Source organism: Tachypleus tridentatus, chromosome 1, assembly GCF_004210375.1.
Source record: "Tachypleus tridentatus isolate NWPU-2018 chromosome 1, ASM421037v1, whole genome shotgun sequence".
Lineage (NCBI taxonomy): Eukaryota > Metazoa > Arthropoda > Merostomata > Xiphosura > Limulidae > Tachypleus > Tachypleus tridentatus.
Window position 1 is genome coordinate 26,277,184 of NC_134825.1, and position 18,489 is coordinate 26,295,672.

The 18,489-nt window shown below is 34.4% G+C and overlaps 1 protein-coding gene across 1 annotated transcript; it reads right to left on the bottom strand.

Annotated features, from left to right (window-relative positions):
• Window positions 1-1,042: 1,042 nt before the first annotated feature.
• LOC143245049 (uncharacterized) lies at window positions 1,043-18,126 on the bottom strand. Its single transcript, XM_076490881.1, has 3 exons — window positions 17,977-18,126; window positions 4,028-4,573; window positions 1,043-1,419 (listed from the first exon to the last, which is right to left on the bottom strand). Exons 2-3 carry the CDS (start codon window positions 4,566-4,568, stop codon window positions 1,364-1,366), a joined length of 597 nt encoding a protein of 198 aa, XP_076346996.1. The 5' UTR covers window positions 4,569-4,573; window positions 17,977-18,126; the 3' UTR covers window positions 1,043-1,363.
• Between the last annotated feature and the right edge of the window lie 363 nt (window positions 18,127-18,489).

Consider the following 18,489-nt stretch of genomic DNA (forward strand, 5'->3'; position numbering starts at 1 on the left):
ACCAAGTTCAAAATACAACTCTAATGCTTCTTCATTTTGTAACTTTTTTCGTTACGCCATTTTGAATCGAAAGTGAAACAATTTGTAAGTAGGTCAAATGCATGTATGGTGCTGAAATCTAGCGTTGAAGTTAGGTATTACTGAGAACGAATTAACTCGTCCGTGGCACTGTGTTACCGATCGGCTTGGACGATTTATCTCGTCTACAGCAATGAACAGGTTAATCCACTTGTAAACAACTAGTCAATAAATTATCAATCGTCTTCACCATCACTCAAAGAGAAAAGAAACATAATAACAATAACACAGGCACGTATAAAATAGTCTATTCGTTGAAAACAATGAGTTAGAGTAGAAATAAAACAGTACGTTATAGTTCACATGTCTAAAGACAATTAGTCGTGGAACAATCCAATATAGTTAGTTCTAAATAAAAAACTTACGGAGAGTTTAAAAACTATTTAAACCATACTATTAGTAGCAAATAGTACTTTAAAGTTACAACAATGATAGATCATGCTAAATAAAATACCGGTAGTCACTTCTAACATAACTAATTTACAGGTTGTAACAACGGAATATATATCATGGTAGTAGAGAATACGGGTAGTTACTTCTAATTATAACTGAATTTACAGTCTATAAATACAACAATAGATCACGGTAAGATAGAGAATAACGATAATCACTTATCGTTATAATTGGTATTACAGGTTTTAAGCAAGAGTAATAGATTATCCTCTAATGGAAAGACAAAATGTCTGGAGTCGATTCTAACACCAATCAATATTATCATTTCTAAATCCTGGTGAAATCAGAGTACCGTTAACCACTTCTATTCCTAAGTGGTATTTTCAACTGTTACCCCTGGTGTTAAAATCGTTATTTATGACAAACCATGATTATCGGTTGTTTTTTATCGCTTTGTCTATAGCCATTGTCATCTTTTAACAAGTGTTTGTGAAAGAAACATGAGAAAACGAAATATTTGTAACTGAAATAACAAAATACACTCAGACGAAAAACATGAGTTCTGTTAATTTTATTAACGATCTCAAACAAATGTTACTCACGAGAGTTTTGATTTAACTGTTCAATGTTTCTTCTTGAGAGCATTAAGTTTGATAATGAACGTATATATCTACACAGAGGCTACAACAGTTAGTACTGCTTGATTGTAAAACAACATCAGCAGCAAAAAATAAAAAAAAAACATTTATGCCAATAAAAAGCAGTATGTGAGCCCCATAACTATGCCAAATCAAAAACCAGATATCAAATATGTTGAGGAATCTACAGAGAGTTTTGTTGTGATAAGAAGTCAATATCCTTCTCTTTAATAAACCAACAAACATAACATCAGTTAGTCTTCCAGGAAAATCTTGGCCGTTAAGTCTCGGCGTGTGATCCTCTGTGGTTCTAGAATAGAGAGAAATAAACACACTTGTAAAAAAAAGCACATAACTGTTATCATTTGTAAATGGTTGTAAGTTACTGTTATTTAATAAAATATATAAATTACTATCAGTTAACAAGCTAGGTTGTCTGACTATTCTATTATAGTAACCTAAACCACACATTTAATCACATTTGTGGAACACTTCAGTTATTCTACTTTTCAACAAATGTTAGTTTGATTATGTATTCTAATAGAAGAATGTTTGGGCTCTTTACAAGCAAGGAGATACACACATTGAGTCTAAAGTGTAAGACTTTAAGTAAAAACTGTTTACTAACTACAGCAAAATTACCTCAAACTGAACACAAGCAACAAGGTATAATATTTTCGGCCCCAACTACAATACAATTTCAACTTGAGAAATCGTCGAAATGAATCACATAATTCATGGTTAAGCCGTTTCATCAGTTTATCACAGCACCTTTTGCTAATATTTTATGTTATGCAATAAACTCACTATTATGTCTATGTCCATTACCTATGTTATTATACATACACACACACAAATTAATAAAGTTACCTTTGCTTATTGTTATTTTAAGAAGATTTCTTGATATGAAGTACTTCATTACTATGAATACAGTATATTTGCTGAAATTATATATATTATATATATATGTTTTGTGTCTTGTTTATTTAGTTTATTGTTTATTTTGTGGTATTACGTGATTTCTTTGCTGTCAATTTGTGAAATTTGTGTTTACTTTGTGGTAATCAGTTAAGCTCTGAACTCGAGAGCCTCTTCGAAATTAAATGAAAAATAACAGTAAAACCCCGTTTTTATGAAAACTGTTTTTTGTTTCTTTATTGAATTTTTGAAGACTTCGTCAGAATCTACCAGTAGTGGTAATCAAAAGTAAACATCATTTTCCCTATAAAAATATTGCGGTTATCAGTATTTAGTGACTGGTTAAGGAAAGGACAACTTATAAAATTACACTTATGCTAACATTTGATAGATATTCCATCCACCCCAGCAAAATTAAAAATAAAACAAAAACTGAAACAGACGATTTATGTTTTACACCTTAGGAACCCAGTTGGCATTGAATAACTGGAGAAATAGCATTTATGATGAGAGGTCAGTAGATGTACAGGATTCACTGATGAATGTTGTTGTTTAGATTACCCACAATTCCAAAAAATAACAGAAGATATATAATCTGCGATGAGAGGTCAGTAGATGTACAAGATTCATTGATGGATTATGTGTTTCAGGTTGTCCACCATTTCACTCTGTGAAAGTTTTCATGCGCTAAACGGAGATGTTTATAGAATACTAGTGCAGATGTGTGTGTCTACAAAAGGTGATAAACGTGTCATTGTTTTGTTATAAATCATGACAAATGCAATGAACAGGCTAATTTAACATTTTTACTTATGAAGCTTACAGAAAGGACATTTCTTCCTAAAACATTAATCTTTCTCTAATTCCCATAGGAATACGTTTTAAGAAGCAAGTTGGACATTGAACATTTCATATTTTTTTCATTTTTAGGCCTTGTTTTATAACTTCGATTGAGATAAAATCGCCTATAAAGAGATGAGCCACTGTTATTTCTTGTTCTATAACTTTGAAAGCAATTTTCAATCGTCCACATTCACTCAGTGAGTTATCTTTCAATATATGCATTTGATAAAAAATTGTTTTTTCAATTATTTTTTGGGGGGAGCGTATAATAACCAATATCTAAGTCTTGTGTGCATGATCGGTAGTTGTTAAAAGTTCAGAGCACATATTATTACTATGATCAGAAGTCAGTAAAGTTTTAGAACAGACTTTTTAACAGTCCTTTAAGCGTGAATTTCTACTGCATTTAGTGTAAAACAGTTGAAACTTACCAGTCCCGTACACACACACAGAAGATAATAACACATCACAATAAACCATTTTAAGAATCAAAAATTAATTTAGAAGTAATTACACTATGTAACACAAATTTTGCTTCTAGATAGTATGTGTTATTTCTCAATCACTTATGTTGTAAAAGTACAGAAAATAACCATTATTCCCTTCAAACTCTGCTTTTGAGATCTGGATAATGAAATTTAAAAATTAACCTATTTTCTATGTAAAAACGGGAAAATTGGCACATTTTCATTTACATAAGGTCTGAATAAAACAACATATGAATCATGATTTACATGTATTTATACTAAAGTTGTACAAAAATGTTTAGAAGTGAGTAATTTTTCGATATTTGCGACTGTGATGTAAATCACTTTCACGTATCAGCCCCCAAATATAGTCTCCCATCGTGTTTTCGTTATACGTTCCCAGATCACAAAAGCAAAGATTGAAGAGAAACATAGGTCTTTTCCATTTACTTTAGGCATAAACAATTAGAAAATAACACTTTCTACCCAGGAACAAAAAAAAGTATAAATTTTGTTACCTAGTGTTATTGTAACCAGTTAATGAACATGTTTGTTATGTAGTGACGTAAGTTTCTTTCAAATATCATCTTTAAAAAACGATATAATTAGCATTGAAATACCTAATAAATATCAAGATTGTTCTAAACAGTGACTTACGAAAATATTGTGCAAATATTCATAATAAAGTACCTCGCATGTCTGACTTTTCCTTCACGTAATTAGCGTCAACTTTTGCAAGAGTTTGCCAGTTTGTGTTGAAATCTGAACTTCGTTTCCCCCACATTCCTGATAAGTCGTCCCAGCCTCGTTTTCCCCACATTCCCGATAGGTCATTCCAATCACGTTTTCCCCACATTCCTGATAGGTCATTCCAATCACGTTTTCCCCACATTCCTGACAGGGCATTCCAGCCCTGTTTGCCTGACTCTGAAAAGTCAACCTGGTCTCTCTTGTTCATGAGGTCAGAAAGATTTTCCCAGCTTCGTTTGTCCCACATTCCTGACAAATCTTTCCAGCCACGTTTATCCACGATATTAGACGGGTTGTTCCAACTCCTCTTACCCCACATTCCAGAAAGACTGTTCCAGTTTCTTTTTTCTTGTTCCTGTTCTTCAATTTTTTCCATAACATCTTTTAGTGTAGGACTGCTTTCTTGGAAAGGTCTCTTTGCCAGAACACATAACATACATAGCCAAATGAAACAGCTGATTCCACCCAAAACATGATGCATTTTGCCTGTAAAAAAATGCAATTATCAATAACTTTTCCTGGTCAATATAGTGACTGTTAGTAAAGCGATGACAAGTCATACATATTATTGTAAATAGCTCTTCCCGATCACATCAAAACAATACCTTGAACATCAGTAAAAATTTGATAAATCATACGAACTATTTTAAGTTGTTCTTTTGATCACATCACAGCAATACCTTGACTGTTGGCAGCACAAAAACAAACCACACAATTGTTTACTGTTAATAATTGTTGTTGATAACATTACAACAATGCCTTACCTGTGTATAGCAGTATGACAAAGCATAAAAAATATTGTTCATAAGTCTTCCTTATCACATTGTTACAATACTTACCTGTTGATATTGTTGCCCACATCGCAACCGAGGAATATCTGTGCATCTAACATCATGATTGATTTCGTTGTAACAATATAATGTTACTCGTGTCTCTAACCCACAGATGGTATTGAAAGGTCTTCCTTGATATAAATCTCAAGAACTAATATTACATGTTTGAGTGTGTGTTTATGTGTTTTTCTTATAGCAAAACCACATTGGGTTATTTGCTGAGTCCACCAAGGGGAATCAATCCCCTGATTTTAGCGTTGTAAATACACAAACTTCCCGTTGTACCAGCGGGGAATTACATCTTTGAAATGCTTCATCAGAAGCACAGTCTTACCATGCAGAATACACACGGTTATCAGATTTTTATATCATGTGTTATGTATTCACATTTTATGTTGCATAATATCTTAGCAGAACGCATATCTAACGCTTCTGGTTCTTAGCATGTGTACAGACGGTTTATTATGTTATTCTAAAACAGTTTTGGAACCATACCATATCTTTACAAGTTATGATCTCACGTTCGGTCTTCCTTAATCTGACGACTATACTCTTGATAATACTCCTACAGCGTAGTTTTTATTGCAAATGATATGTTCTAAGGCTGTCAGGTCCAAATTACATCCCTATTCTCTACATGCTTACCATAATCCATCTAGTATATGAAGAAGACGATTTTTTGAGAATTCCTTTGGACAGCCTGATCATATAGAAATTCAGAGACACCGTGTCTAACAACTTTACCGATATATTTATTTCGGAACGGAATGTCATTATTAACTGTTTCATTCTTCAGTTGACTGAGGTATGCAAAAGTTGAATTGGAAGAAATACTAGAAATTTTATTTTTTAAAACTCTTATGACCTCATTCGCAGAAAGAGATCCTTCTTGATTATGTTACGTGTTCTTCCTTGGAGCACGTTTATTGCTTTTGCCCCTGACCTTTTTGTAGGTGGGTTTTCACTGCTACAATACGCCGTATTTTGGTTAATCACAGCTGGAATACAACTTGTAGATGTGCCTTGAGGACCAAAGTTGATACACATTTCTTTGATTTCTAATGCGCTGGTTGCACGGCATGGTCAAGTGGTCAGGGCGCTTGACTCACAATCTGAGGGTCGTATGTTCAAATTGCATCTAACGTTCCCACGCTTGCAGCTATAGCAGCGTTATCATATGTAGCCCAAGAGTTGGCAGGTAGACCTCGTAGAGCTTTGCGCGAAATTCATAACAAACAAAATAACTTGTTGGAAATTTTAAGTCTTCGCTCTGAACTTACCTTTATGATAAGAATGTATGAATATTCTGCGTCAAAAGAGATTAATTTTTGTGGCTTCTCACTACTTATGTAAAGCCAAGCTCACCAGGAATTTTATCGGCATATAACGTTTTCAATCTTGTATTACAAGTACCAATCATGCGGTTTAAAATACCTTCTTTATATTGTAGATCATAAAAGATCAAGTGTCCTGCAAACACAACGATCAAAGCATTTTCAATTCAGTTACTAAAGGAAAATGTTGAATTTTAAACTTGTCTAGAATTCGCTATCAGTTTTCACAGAAATGAGATATAATACAGAGAAGATCCGAGTGCTGTATTTCAAAGATGTATGACTATCAAGTAAAAATGAAATCAATCAAAGCAAAGTCATTATTGGTAGTGGGCTCAGACTGAGTAAACAAAACAAAAACCCACGAACTTCGCCAGTGTATCCAAATAAATTATTAGTCTTATTACGTAAAGTAAAAGGGTATCTGATAAATTGTACCTGCAATTACAGGTAAACCTAAAATAGACCATACACCTTGTGGACATTTATTAAGGGAAACGTCTTCTATTTCATCTTACAATAAACCATAAAACATCGCAAACCAACCAAGCTCTTTGGTGATGAAGATTTCTTCAGTTTCCGATATGACCAACGTTTTTTACAGCAAACAGTGGACCTCATTGGAATTTAAAGTTAAGATTCCATTCTTTACAATTCCCTAGCAGTTCAGCGGTAAGTTTATATACTTATAAGTTAAAATCCAAGGTTCGATCCCCCACGATGCACAGTAAGCAAATAATTTATTATGCACCTTAGCACTAACAATGCTGAAGCTCCCCGCTAGTACAGCAGTATGTCTACGGATTTACAACGCTAAAATCAAGGGTTCGATTCCCCGCGGTGGGCTCAGCAGATAGCCCGATGTGGCTTTGTTATAAGAAAACACACACAAAAACAATGGACACATATAGCCTAGCTGCTTTGTGCCATAAAACTCTAAATCAACCAACCACAAACAATGCTAAACAAACAAACACTTTCAATCAAGTATTCTGTTTCATCTAAGTGTAAAAGTACACACTGGACTATCTGGATTTTGCTCCACTCAGGAATCGAGTTCAAGAATTTTAGTATTCTGTGTTTTTCAATCTTACTAGTGAACAAAAGGATGACATCTTTAAATGTAAAAGCAGGTGAACGATAGAGGGTTAGTTTGTCACATAACTTAAGAATGTAGATGACGCTGCTTGTTTGTCCACATTGTTCTCGTTTGATAGGCATTAGGAAAATTGCTTTATAAATACATTCACCTCAGTAAATAGAATAAAAGTTGGTTTGCAGCTTAACCATACATTATCAAGTGAACTATACAGCTAACTCTATCATACAACAATGTATTGTTAGTTTTGAATATACTGGTTAATTTACAATATACGTTGATAAGAATAACATTTATTTTACCTCCTGTTTTTAAATATGTAACTTTACATTAGCAGTTAAGGGATACGGGTTATGTTATTTTATAATCTTATATTCTTTTATAGAAGTTGTATTAGTTTCCATATACCATTGTAGGAAGAGCATAACTTCCTTAACTTATCTCTTCACATTAGCAGCTAGAAGACAAGAGTTGTTTTATCTTATAATGTTTGCCAGAACGTCATTTAGTTTACCGTATAGCTTGGAGAGAAAAATATTGGGTTGTCCATACCGGTATAATTATACATTTATACTGATAAATTTAAAATGCGACATACTCTATTTCATAGCTTTTTTTATTATTTATTAGAATTCGTGGGTTACTACTTTACCAAATTCTTTAGCAAAGAAGAACATTTGGGTTATGTAGGTTGGTTTCACAGTTTACAGAAATGCACCTGTTTTTGTATATCTGAACTTCATTATTTCTCTCTCATTGCACTTTCGAGTTACTTTATAATATTTACTAAGTTGTAGTTCACAAGTGTTATATTTTACTTGTATATTGCATGTTTGCTCGTTTTTTTATAAGCTCTACAAAACAACACAGATTTTATATAAGAAACATCAATCGTCAGATTGTAATATTCGTTTCCTTCCTCTTATGAAGAAAAGAGGCCACACGACTATAGGTAAACAAACTTAACTTAAATTTAAGCGAGGATAATTAGTTTAATTCAGCAGACTCGACGTTACAATTGGCCGCACAGTCAGTAAAACTTACCTAAATTATATAAAATGGCAAAGTTCCCATTAGGTGTCGTTAAATGTTCAGACATTGTTTTCTTGGTTGGGTAAAGCATAAGGTTGCAGAACAGACTATATGCTTCGTCCTCACTACGGGGATCGATCTCCGAATGTTGGGGCGAAGGACGATTTGGTATTTGTTATGTTTTTATTTCGAATCACTATCAGCGGACATACAAGATATAAACACGCAAAAATACCTTAATATATATTGTGAACGTGAAGACAAATTACCTTGCGATTGCTGTTTAACACTGTTGGTTATGAAATGTATATCTTTCAATAGCCACTTTATTTGTTTAGTGTCTGCACAAGTCACAAAAATAATAACAAAAAACTATTTTAAAGTTTTTTCAAATTGATTTTATTTTTTGTTTTTCAAAACTGCCACATCGAGTAATAACCTAATTTTAAATACAATAAATTACGTATCTATTCTACAACTAACATAAGCTGTAGAATACAAGAGATATTGAACATGTGAATCAAGTCAAAAACACGCATGTTATGAATTCAAGGATGTACGTGGTACAACTAATATTTAATAATTTAACCAAGTCAAAAATACACATCTTATGAGTCTTAGAATATACGTGGTACACCTAATATTTAGTGCTTTTAACCAAGCAAGAATATAGGTGTTTTGAATTCAAGATGTATGTGGTACTTCTTGATGTTTAATGGGCGTTTACCAAGTAGTTGAATTATAAACTTTAAAAGACAAAATTTTATAAGTCTATCAACCAAGTCAGTAATACACGTCATATGAATCTAAGATTTACAATGCACGTCCCGATATTTAGTGCTTTTAACCGAGACAATGATATATGTCGTACGAATTTAAGGATGTATGCCGTATACCCTCGTGCGCCCTCGCTAGTACATCGGTAAGTCTCCGTATTTACAACGCTAACATCAGGTGTTCGATTCCCTTCCGTGGGCTCGCCAAATAGCCCGATGTCGCTTTGCTATAAGAAAATACACGCAGTATACCCTCGTATTTAGTGTTTTTAACGAGGTCATGATTACACATCTTATAAATCCAAAAATGTTTGTGACGCGTCCTAAAGCTTAATGTCTTTTGTTGTTGTTTTTTCTTACAAAACAGCTAAATTCGTCAACTGTAGGAGACAGTATTCTGAGCCTATCAAGGATACACATTTAATAAATCCATTCATGTATGGAATACATCCAGACGTTCTCGTGATTTGTTTCCAACCTCATCCAATAAATACAGGAAAGTTCGAACCAGTTTTACCACTAAAAAACTGGAGATCAATAGTTTCGTCAAGAAAAGTTATGTTTGTTTGCTTGTTTTTGAATTTCGCAGGGCTATCTGCGCTAACGGTTCTTAATTTAGCAGGGTAAGACCAGAGGGAAGGCAGCTAGTTATCACCACCCACTGCCAACTCTTGGTCTACTCTTGTACCAACGAATAGTGGAATTGACCGTCATATTATAACGCCCCCACGGCTGAAAGGGTGAGCATGTTTAGTGCGACTGGGATGCGAACCTGCGACCTTCGGATTACGAGTCGCACGCCTAACGCGCTCGTCCATGCCGGGCACAAAAGAAGTGTAAGGTATGTATAATAGATTGCACGTGGTTAAACGTGTTCCATGATATATAACTTGCAGTTGTGAAATGTACATTAATAAGAATGTTTGTAAAATATTGTGATACGCGTTTTTACGTGAATCGCAGTGTGAAATAAAATTAACTGGTTTAGATTCGCGTCCGATAGTTTCAAACTTCTTATATTCAGTGAACGCGCAATGCCGACATTCCTATTTTTCATTAACGGTAGACGACATTCAACAGCATATTTTCTTTATAGTATAAAGTTACGCCAGGTTCAAATTAATAATTCAATTCATATTTAGGGGAGTTAAGACATTAACAGAAGAGTTGTGTGATAATAAGTCAACAGAATAATCAAAGTTAAAACTTTGAATGAATTAACCTAAGGTGTTTTTGACTATTGAACGCGAGCATTAAATGCATTGCGATTTAAGTAAATATAAGTTATTTCTGGACAAGTCTCAGGAGTCTTCCCATTCCTTAAGATCTATCAAGCACGTTTCGTACGGAAGAAGATTCCCTTTGTCCCTTCCCCCCGTACAGCACTCACCGTGTCCCTACCAGATTGTGTATGGGGGTATTTTCTGACATTATTAACGTATTCAACAAAACGGCAGTGTATTAGCACATCAGCTTTACAAAGAAATTATGAAAAGTTCATTCAATCAACTTGGAAGCTACTTTTATACGTACAGAGAGAAACCCGCGACGTGTAAAGCTGACATTTAAAATGACCTATTCGAAACAATACACAAGCATAAGTCTTGAACAATACTTGGATATATATACTATAAAAACGCAGTGTCAGCAATTTGTCTGAAATGTTACACAAATATTCGGTTTTTACTAAGAATACAAATCTCACCACCTCGAAGGTTTGGTGATCACGATAGTGTGAACATTCTGGGGAGCTTTTTTGGACAACTGAAGCAAATTTCTTGAGTGATAAAGCAACTTATTTATGGCAGCTAAATTATATCCTATTGAGTATTCTGCAAGCAAGCGGATATATGTTCTACGAGATAAAAAGATAAAAGCTTTTCTTGATCTTTCTCACCAGAAACACATCTGGTTAAAAGGCCAAACTGAATTTTTTATTAAAAATAAGAAAATATTAATCAGTCGAGCAGATCGTGATGAAAAATACAATCGTCAGGTGAAACCAAATTATTCAAATCAACGACAGAAACAGAGTTATCCAAAGTGTCAGATGGCTATAAACTATTCAAATCAAAAAGAAAGACACATCCACCCAAATCGTCATTAAACTCTTTTAAGTTAATAAGTTAAACATCTCTACTTAACTGGTCAGGTAGTACTAAACTTTTTACTTTAATACCAGCCCAACTCTTGACGCTCTTAAAGGAGTCTCAAAGTTAGCTAGATAGTTTCTCGTGCTAAAATCGGAGTTCAATACTCATGATTGACGCAGTGCAGATCGCCCATTGTCCAATTGCGCTTAAGAACACAAGAAATATTGAAGAATTAAAGTCGTAATTTGAAGTATCCAAAGAATACTTTTAGATTTTTCTTAGGCTTCTCAGTGGCACAGAAACCGGCTTTCAATACCCGTAGTGATTACGTTTTTCATTAGAATATGTTATATTTTTTTAATTAAGTTTGCAGAAAAATCCGTCATTATATATATTATTGGAATATTTCAATGAATGTCGTGGTTATAATGTACAATAATTGGTTGGTTTGGTTTGAATTTTGTTAAAGCTACACGAGGGTTCTCTGTGTTAGCCGCCTCTAATCTAGTAGTGAGAGACTAGAGGGAAGGCATATATATAGTCATCACAACTCGCTGCCAACTCTTAGGATTGATCACACTATTACACGTCCCCATAACTGTAAGGGCAAGCACATTTGATGGGACAAGAATTCGAACCCACGACCCTTATAGTGCAATTCAAGCGCCCCAATCACCTATTTATACTGTCAAGTAATACAAAGTCCCCCGTTAGTACAGTGGTAAGTCTACGGATTTACAACACTAAAAACAGGGGTTCGATTCCCTTCGGTGGAGTCAGCAGATAGCCCGATGTGGCTTTGCTATAAGAAAACACACACACACACGTAATACAAATCGAAAAATATGTTCTTGTATAGAAAACCTATAATCTGAAATGATAGTTTCTTAAAACATGTACATCTTATGTTATTTTCAAACTACATAATGTTTCTAATATTAAATCACTGTTTCTAAAGTTCTTAAATACAGTAATAACTAAACTTAGGGAAATGGTAAATGCTCGTACAGCAAGGTTTTTAAAGAACGAAGATCCAAAGGACACAATATTTCAAAGAAAAACATTTTGAGCTCTCTCAATCGACATTTATTGACTCAAGAAAGATCAGAACAGCACAGGCTAGAAAAGCATGCCCCAATCCAATAAGTAACAATGCCCAAAATGAAAGGTATGGTTATAAAAAGACCCTTTCAAACCAGACTGTCACTGCACTGAAGCTGGAAATATCTCCTGATCTCATTAATAAGATACTGAAGAAATATTTGAAAAGATTTGGTTTGTTTTGAATTCCGCGCAACGCTACTCGAGGGCTATCTGCGCTAGCTGTCCCTAATTTAGTATTGTAAGACAAGAGGGAGAGCAGCTAGTCATCACCACTACTCGAGGGCTATCTGCGCTAGCTGTCCCTAATTTAGTATTGTAAGACAAGAGGGAGAGCAGCTAGTCATCACCACTACTCGAGGGCTATCTGCGCTAGCTGTCCCTAATTTAATATTGTAAGACAAGAGGAAGGGCAGCTAGTCATCACCACTACTCGAGGGCTATCTGCGCTAGCTGTCCCTAATTTAGTATTGTAAGACAAGAGGGAGAGCAGCTAGTCATCACCACTACTCGAGGGCTATCTGCGCTAGCTGTCCCTAATTTAATATTGTAAGACAAGAGGGAGGGCAGCTAGTCATCACCACTCATCGCCAACTCTTAGGCTACTCTTTTACCAACGAACAGTGGAATTGACAGTAACGTTATAACGCCTCCCACGGCTGAAAGGGGAGATCATGTTTGGTGTGACGGGGATTCGAATCTGCGACCCTCAGATAACAAGTCAAGTGTCTTAACCACCCGGGCATGCAGGGCCGATTTGAAAGGGAAAAGACTTACTAACTAAATCTCTATGGTATTGCTGTTTACAAGAGAAAGATAGTGAGAGAAAGTGAAATCGCAACTAATTTATTCGAACACATACCTCATAAATATGACAGTAAAATATTAGCTTAAGAGTTGACGGTAGGAGGTGATAACTAGCTGCCTTCCCTCTAGTCTTACAATACTAAATTAGGGACGACTAGTACAGACATTTATGGTGTAGTTCTGTAAGAAATACAAAACGAAGCTTTAGTTTAACAAAGAATAAAGAGAAAAATTTATTCATATCAATATAAATGTAAGTACCTACATGGACATTCTACTTACGAAATACTCTGACCCTCACCTGGTAAATAAATTATTATCACCTGAAACAGAAACTATCTATCACACTTGGGTGGGGTAGAGATAATTTGCACCTGGCATTTCCAGATCTATAAGACCTAAACTTGGATTAGATGAATAGCAGCAGATCTGGTTTACTTTTGTTGGTCTATTCTAAATATGAGCTTGAAAACTGTAGAGTTAAAGACGTTAACCGGTTCATGGAAAGCTGCACCAGAGGAGTAGGAGGACATTAGCATGACTGTTTCTAAATAAACCTTATAATGTATGAAACTACTTTATTGGAGTATTAATATAACAAAGTTAGTAACATTTTCCAGAGTTATTCTGACATCTTACCATTACATTATTTCATACACTACTTAAACAGTCCACCATTAACTAGTTTGAACATCTCAAATATTTTCGATCTTTTTACACAATTTTAAACATTAGTAACGCCACATACTTTTATAGCTTTAAACATAGTTCAACGTTCGTCTTATAAACGTGATTTAATGTTACCAACTAAACACAGCTCGAGCATTACTGATGCTACTGACTATTTTACCTACGCTCCCTTTTCAAGTACTTCAGTGTTTTCACGATGGATGCTACGATTCTGAAACTATGAAGAACTAAAAAGGCTTAGCTGATAATCCATTTATAAATGTATTGTATTTGCACGTTGAAAATAAAAACCTCACCTGATCCTAAAGGTAGGTATTCCTTGAGAAAGTGTATTTTTTTACATAACTTTAACATACTACGCTGTAACAGACGCCCAACCCGATTTACTTTTATAAGAATAAATACCTTCATATAAAACAAGTGTATCACTGGAACAAATGAGTTGTTTTTCATACAAGCAGAAACCTGTGCAAGTGTATAACTTATCGTCTAAGTACCCAAAACAAAACATAAGCGTTTTTCTCCCAAGATATTTATGAAGGTTGACAGATAGATTTCGCCTGCCCATAAAGTGTTATTCGTCAAAGAGAAAGCGGAGATCAAAACTGACAGCTCTTGGCGCTGTCCAGAAAAGTCATGACACGATTGTAATCACAGACGTTTTCGTCTTTCCGACGTTATCTTGCGCTACGTCACTCACTTATTTTATTATTTTGTATATAGCACAAAACATTCTGGTAAAACGTCAAATAATTCATTAAGGAAGAGCACGTTTTTATCCTACTGATCCAACTATAAGTCAAAAGCGTTATTTCAGTTGTCACAAAATATATATTCTCATGAGAAATTTTAAACGACACCTATAACAACGACTGTGTAACTCTACGAAGTTATCCGACGTTCTAAGATTAGGGGCATGCGACATAAAACTCGAAGTCTTCTTTAGAAGGAAATCCTTGTACAAAGTGTTTTAAACTAGCAACTGCCTGGACTAGTTTCTCGGCATCATGGTTCGTCAATATTTCGTAAGAACAGGCACAGTCTGATTGCTCTAATGTCATTCTAAGAGCTATAATCCTTGGTTTAATTTGGAGTGATCAGATAATGTTCTTTTATACGCTTTAGTGGAATACTTATTACTGAAAAGAGCAACAGTTTTCTCCTATTATCCCTGAATACTTTTTATTTTGATTCATTTGTGAAAACAAAACCGATTACGTATGCAAATTATACCAATAGAAATATATTCTTAGATCATACCATCCTGGTTTTATAATGTCAGCAGACCTGACGATTTCAGTAGCAGTGGGGAAAATGTGATTATAATAAGTGATGTTATATGTGATTGATACCTGGAGATGACTGTCACCTAGAAAAAAATTATTGTACTATGTTAGTCACTGTACAAAAAACATTTATGAATCACTAAGGGTAAAGCATGTTTTTACACAAAATGCCGTTGTTTGACGAACATCTTTGTGTGTCCCCACCTATAACTTGCAAACCGTTTGACCAGTTGTCACAAAACATAGAATGCACCATAAAGGCACTTAGGAGATTGGCGAATGGGGACCCAAGTTAATATGTGATCTCACAAAAGTCCTTGCGTCAGATGGTAATGAATAATAGAAACTCGATGTAGAGATAATCACACAAAACTAGTTCCAAATACTAGTAACACACAGAGTTAATTACACTAAACTACTTCCTTACACTTGAAACACACAGAAATAATCACACTAGACTAATTCCCAACACTTATAACACAAAGATAGAATCACCCAAAATTAATTTCTGATAATTCGAAAACACATAAGGTTCGTAAATTAGACAAATAATAGCTTAAGATTTCGATAAACCAAACGAGTGAAGTAAGAAGGAAAACCAATTTTACGTGCTACAATAATCAAACGTCAAAGTAAAACAAATGATCAACAAAATAGCCAAAATAATATTTATGTTTTACTCAGTAAAATAATACTTATGATGAACCAATTAAACTCTAGTGTATTGTAGTGTTACTTTAATTAAAGCGTGATTTTAAATTTCAATAAACAAGCTTAATTGTCCAACATATTTCATTCTAACAAAGGATTATTAATAGAGATTATTTTAATAATTATCCAAGCTAGGATTCTATTGTAAAATACCAATAGAAAAAATAAGTTTACTTAAAACGGATCATTTGTAATATGTGTTTCAGTAAATCAGTACTCAAATTAGAGTTAATGTAATGGATTACTTAATGTAACATCCATTACCTATTAAATCACCCAAGCAATTCTGTAACAACCACATTAAGATATGAAGTACATAACTGTGTTGGAAAACTTGTAATAAATGTTGTAATAGACTATATCTGAACATACTGTTGTACATTATAATACATTGCACGTCAAAAGTAATATTTTAATATAATACTAAATACACATTTTTTTTTATTGTAACAAAAGACCTAATACAAGAACTGCTATATTAGCTTACACAAAATAAGAAATGTTTAAACTAATTACACGAACAAATGTTATTGTAATAGCCTGCGCAGTATAAGGATTATACATGAGCTTAGTTAAAGTACACGAGCGAAACTTATTGTAATAGACTAACTAATATAAGAATTATTATATTAGCTTACCTTGCGTTTCAACTGGTATAGAGAAAGGTGTTTAGTTTTGCCAAGTACAAAGCTAGACAATGAGTTATCTGTGCTGTGTCCATTATGGATATCGAAACTCGATTTTTAGCAATGTAAACATGGAAACTTACCCACTACTTAGCCACTAGAGGCATATATAAAAAAAATACTCATATATTTTCTCTTTTAAACAATATATTTTTACATTTTTTCGATGAATTTCGAAAAGTTCTGGTTAAATTTATGAGATAGTTTAACCTCGCTCGAGCTTTCATGAAACTACTTGTACAAAGTCAATATCTGGTGAGTTTTGTTGTTGTTGTTGGTACAAGGCTACACAGTGGACTATCTATCTGCACGTTGTTCACTACGGAGAATCAAACCCAAGATTTTAGCATTGTAATTCTTTAAAGTTACCGCTCACAACTGGGGTACTTACATAAATCTAAAATTACATGGGTATCTAAATCACACTGAATAAATCCAAAAATTCTGAACAATATCAAATTTGAAAGAAGTTCAACACTTTGCAACGAATTGAAAATGAACTTTTACTTGTCTTGTTTTGTTTAACTTTTCACATAAGAAACGAATAATTTTGAAAGTTTTTATTCGCATGGAATGAAGAAAGCTTAGCAGGTAATGACAACCAAAGTGTAGGTCAAAGTTTTATAATTTTGTTCCAATAACAAAATTTACCTGTCGTTTGGAAAACAAACTAATCCAGTTTTCTTTGTCATGAATTGTTTGTTTTGATTTTTTTGCACAAAGCTACACGAAAACTATCTGCGCTAGCCGTCCCTAATTTAGTAGTGTAACACTAGAGGGAAAGCAGCTAGTCATGACTACCCACCGCAAATTCTTAGGCTACTCTTTTACCAACATGTAGTGGGATTGATCAGCACATTATAACGTCCGCATGGCTGAAAGGGCGAGCATGTTTGATGTGACAGGAATTCGGACCCGCAACCCTCAGATTACGAGTCGAATGCCTTAACCATCCGGCCATGTCGGGCCCCTTTGCCATGGAAACTCCCATTTTGTTTCAGTTTAGATCTTTCTTTTGATACAAGAAGCTAACTAAGAGTGACTATTAAATTTGCATCATGGATCACAGACTTTGTATCTTTATAGATCTTTGGAAAGAAAACTCGTGCTTATATTACAAATATATATCTATATTTCACGAAATCTCGATCGCTTTAGAGCAACAGAAAGCAATGTGAAAGAATTACAGCCTTATCTCTCTATATACTTGACCACCAGTGGCTCAGCGGTGAGTTTGAAAGTTTTATAACGCTGAAACCTGGATTCGATACCTGTGGTAGGCACAACACAGATATACCATTGTGTAGCTTTGCACTTAACAAAAAGCAAACAGTATATACGTTTATGCACGACCAAATAAACTGCTTACGCGTTTTTTAATATAAACTACCGACGTATACAATTAGAAAAACAACTACTAATAACTTCAACAATTACTTACCACTTGGAAAATCGTAAGTCGTCTTTTGTCACTGTCTTTTGTCGTGGTCTCTCAGAGGAAATTGACAAACGAACTGAAGTCTCTGTTGTCGGAGTGTCAGCTGTCACGTGGGAGTCTGTGCGTTCATTCACGAAACGACGATCGTGGTCGTTTTTATCGTCAACCTTTCCAAAGTTTTCTTACGTCATGAGCAGACTCCGTTTTTCTAGTCTTCTTATTGGTAGAGCATAAGATTTTATTTCAACCATACGTAATAACTATAGTTATAGTATGACCAATTACAGAGAGGTATGATCTAAAAGAATCGTTTTAATATATTTATTAATCACACAATTACACAGTGGGTTGTCTGTGCTCTTCTCACCGCTGGTATCGAAACCCGACTTTTAGCGTTGTAAGCTTGCAGGCTTACTGCTGAGCCAGTTCATTTTGTTTAGACTAATATACTTCTTATATTACAGGGTTCAGTAGAATGATCTATGTATTACAGTCCCATACATAATAAGAGCTTGT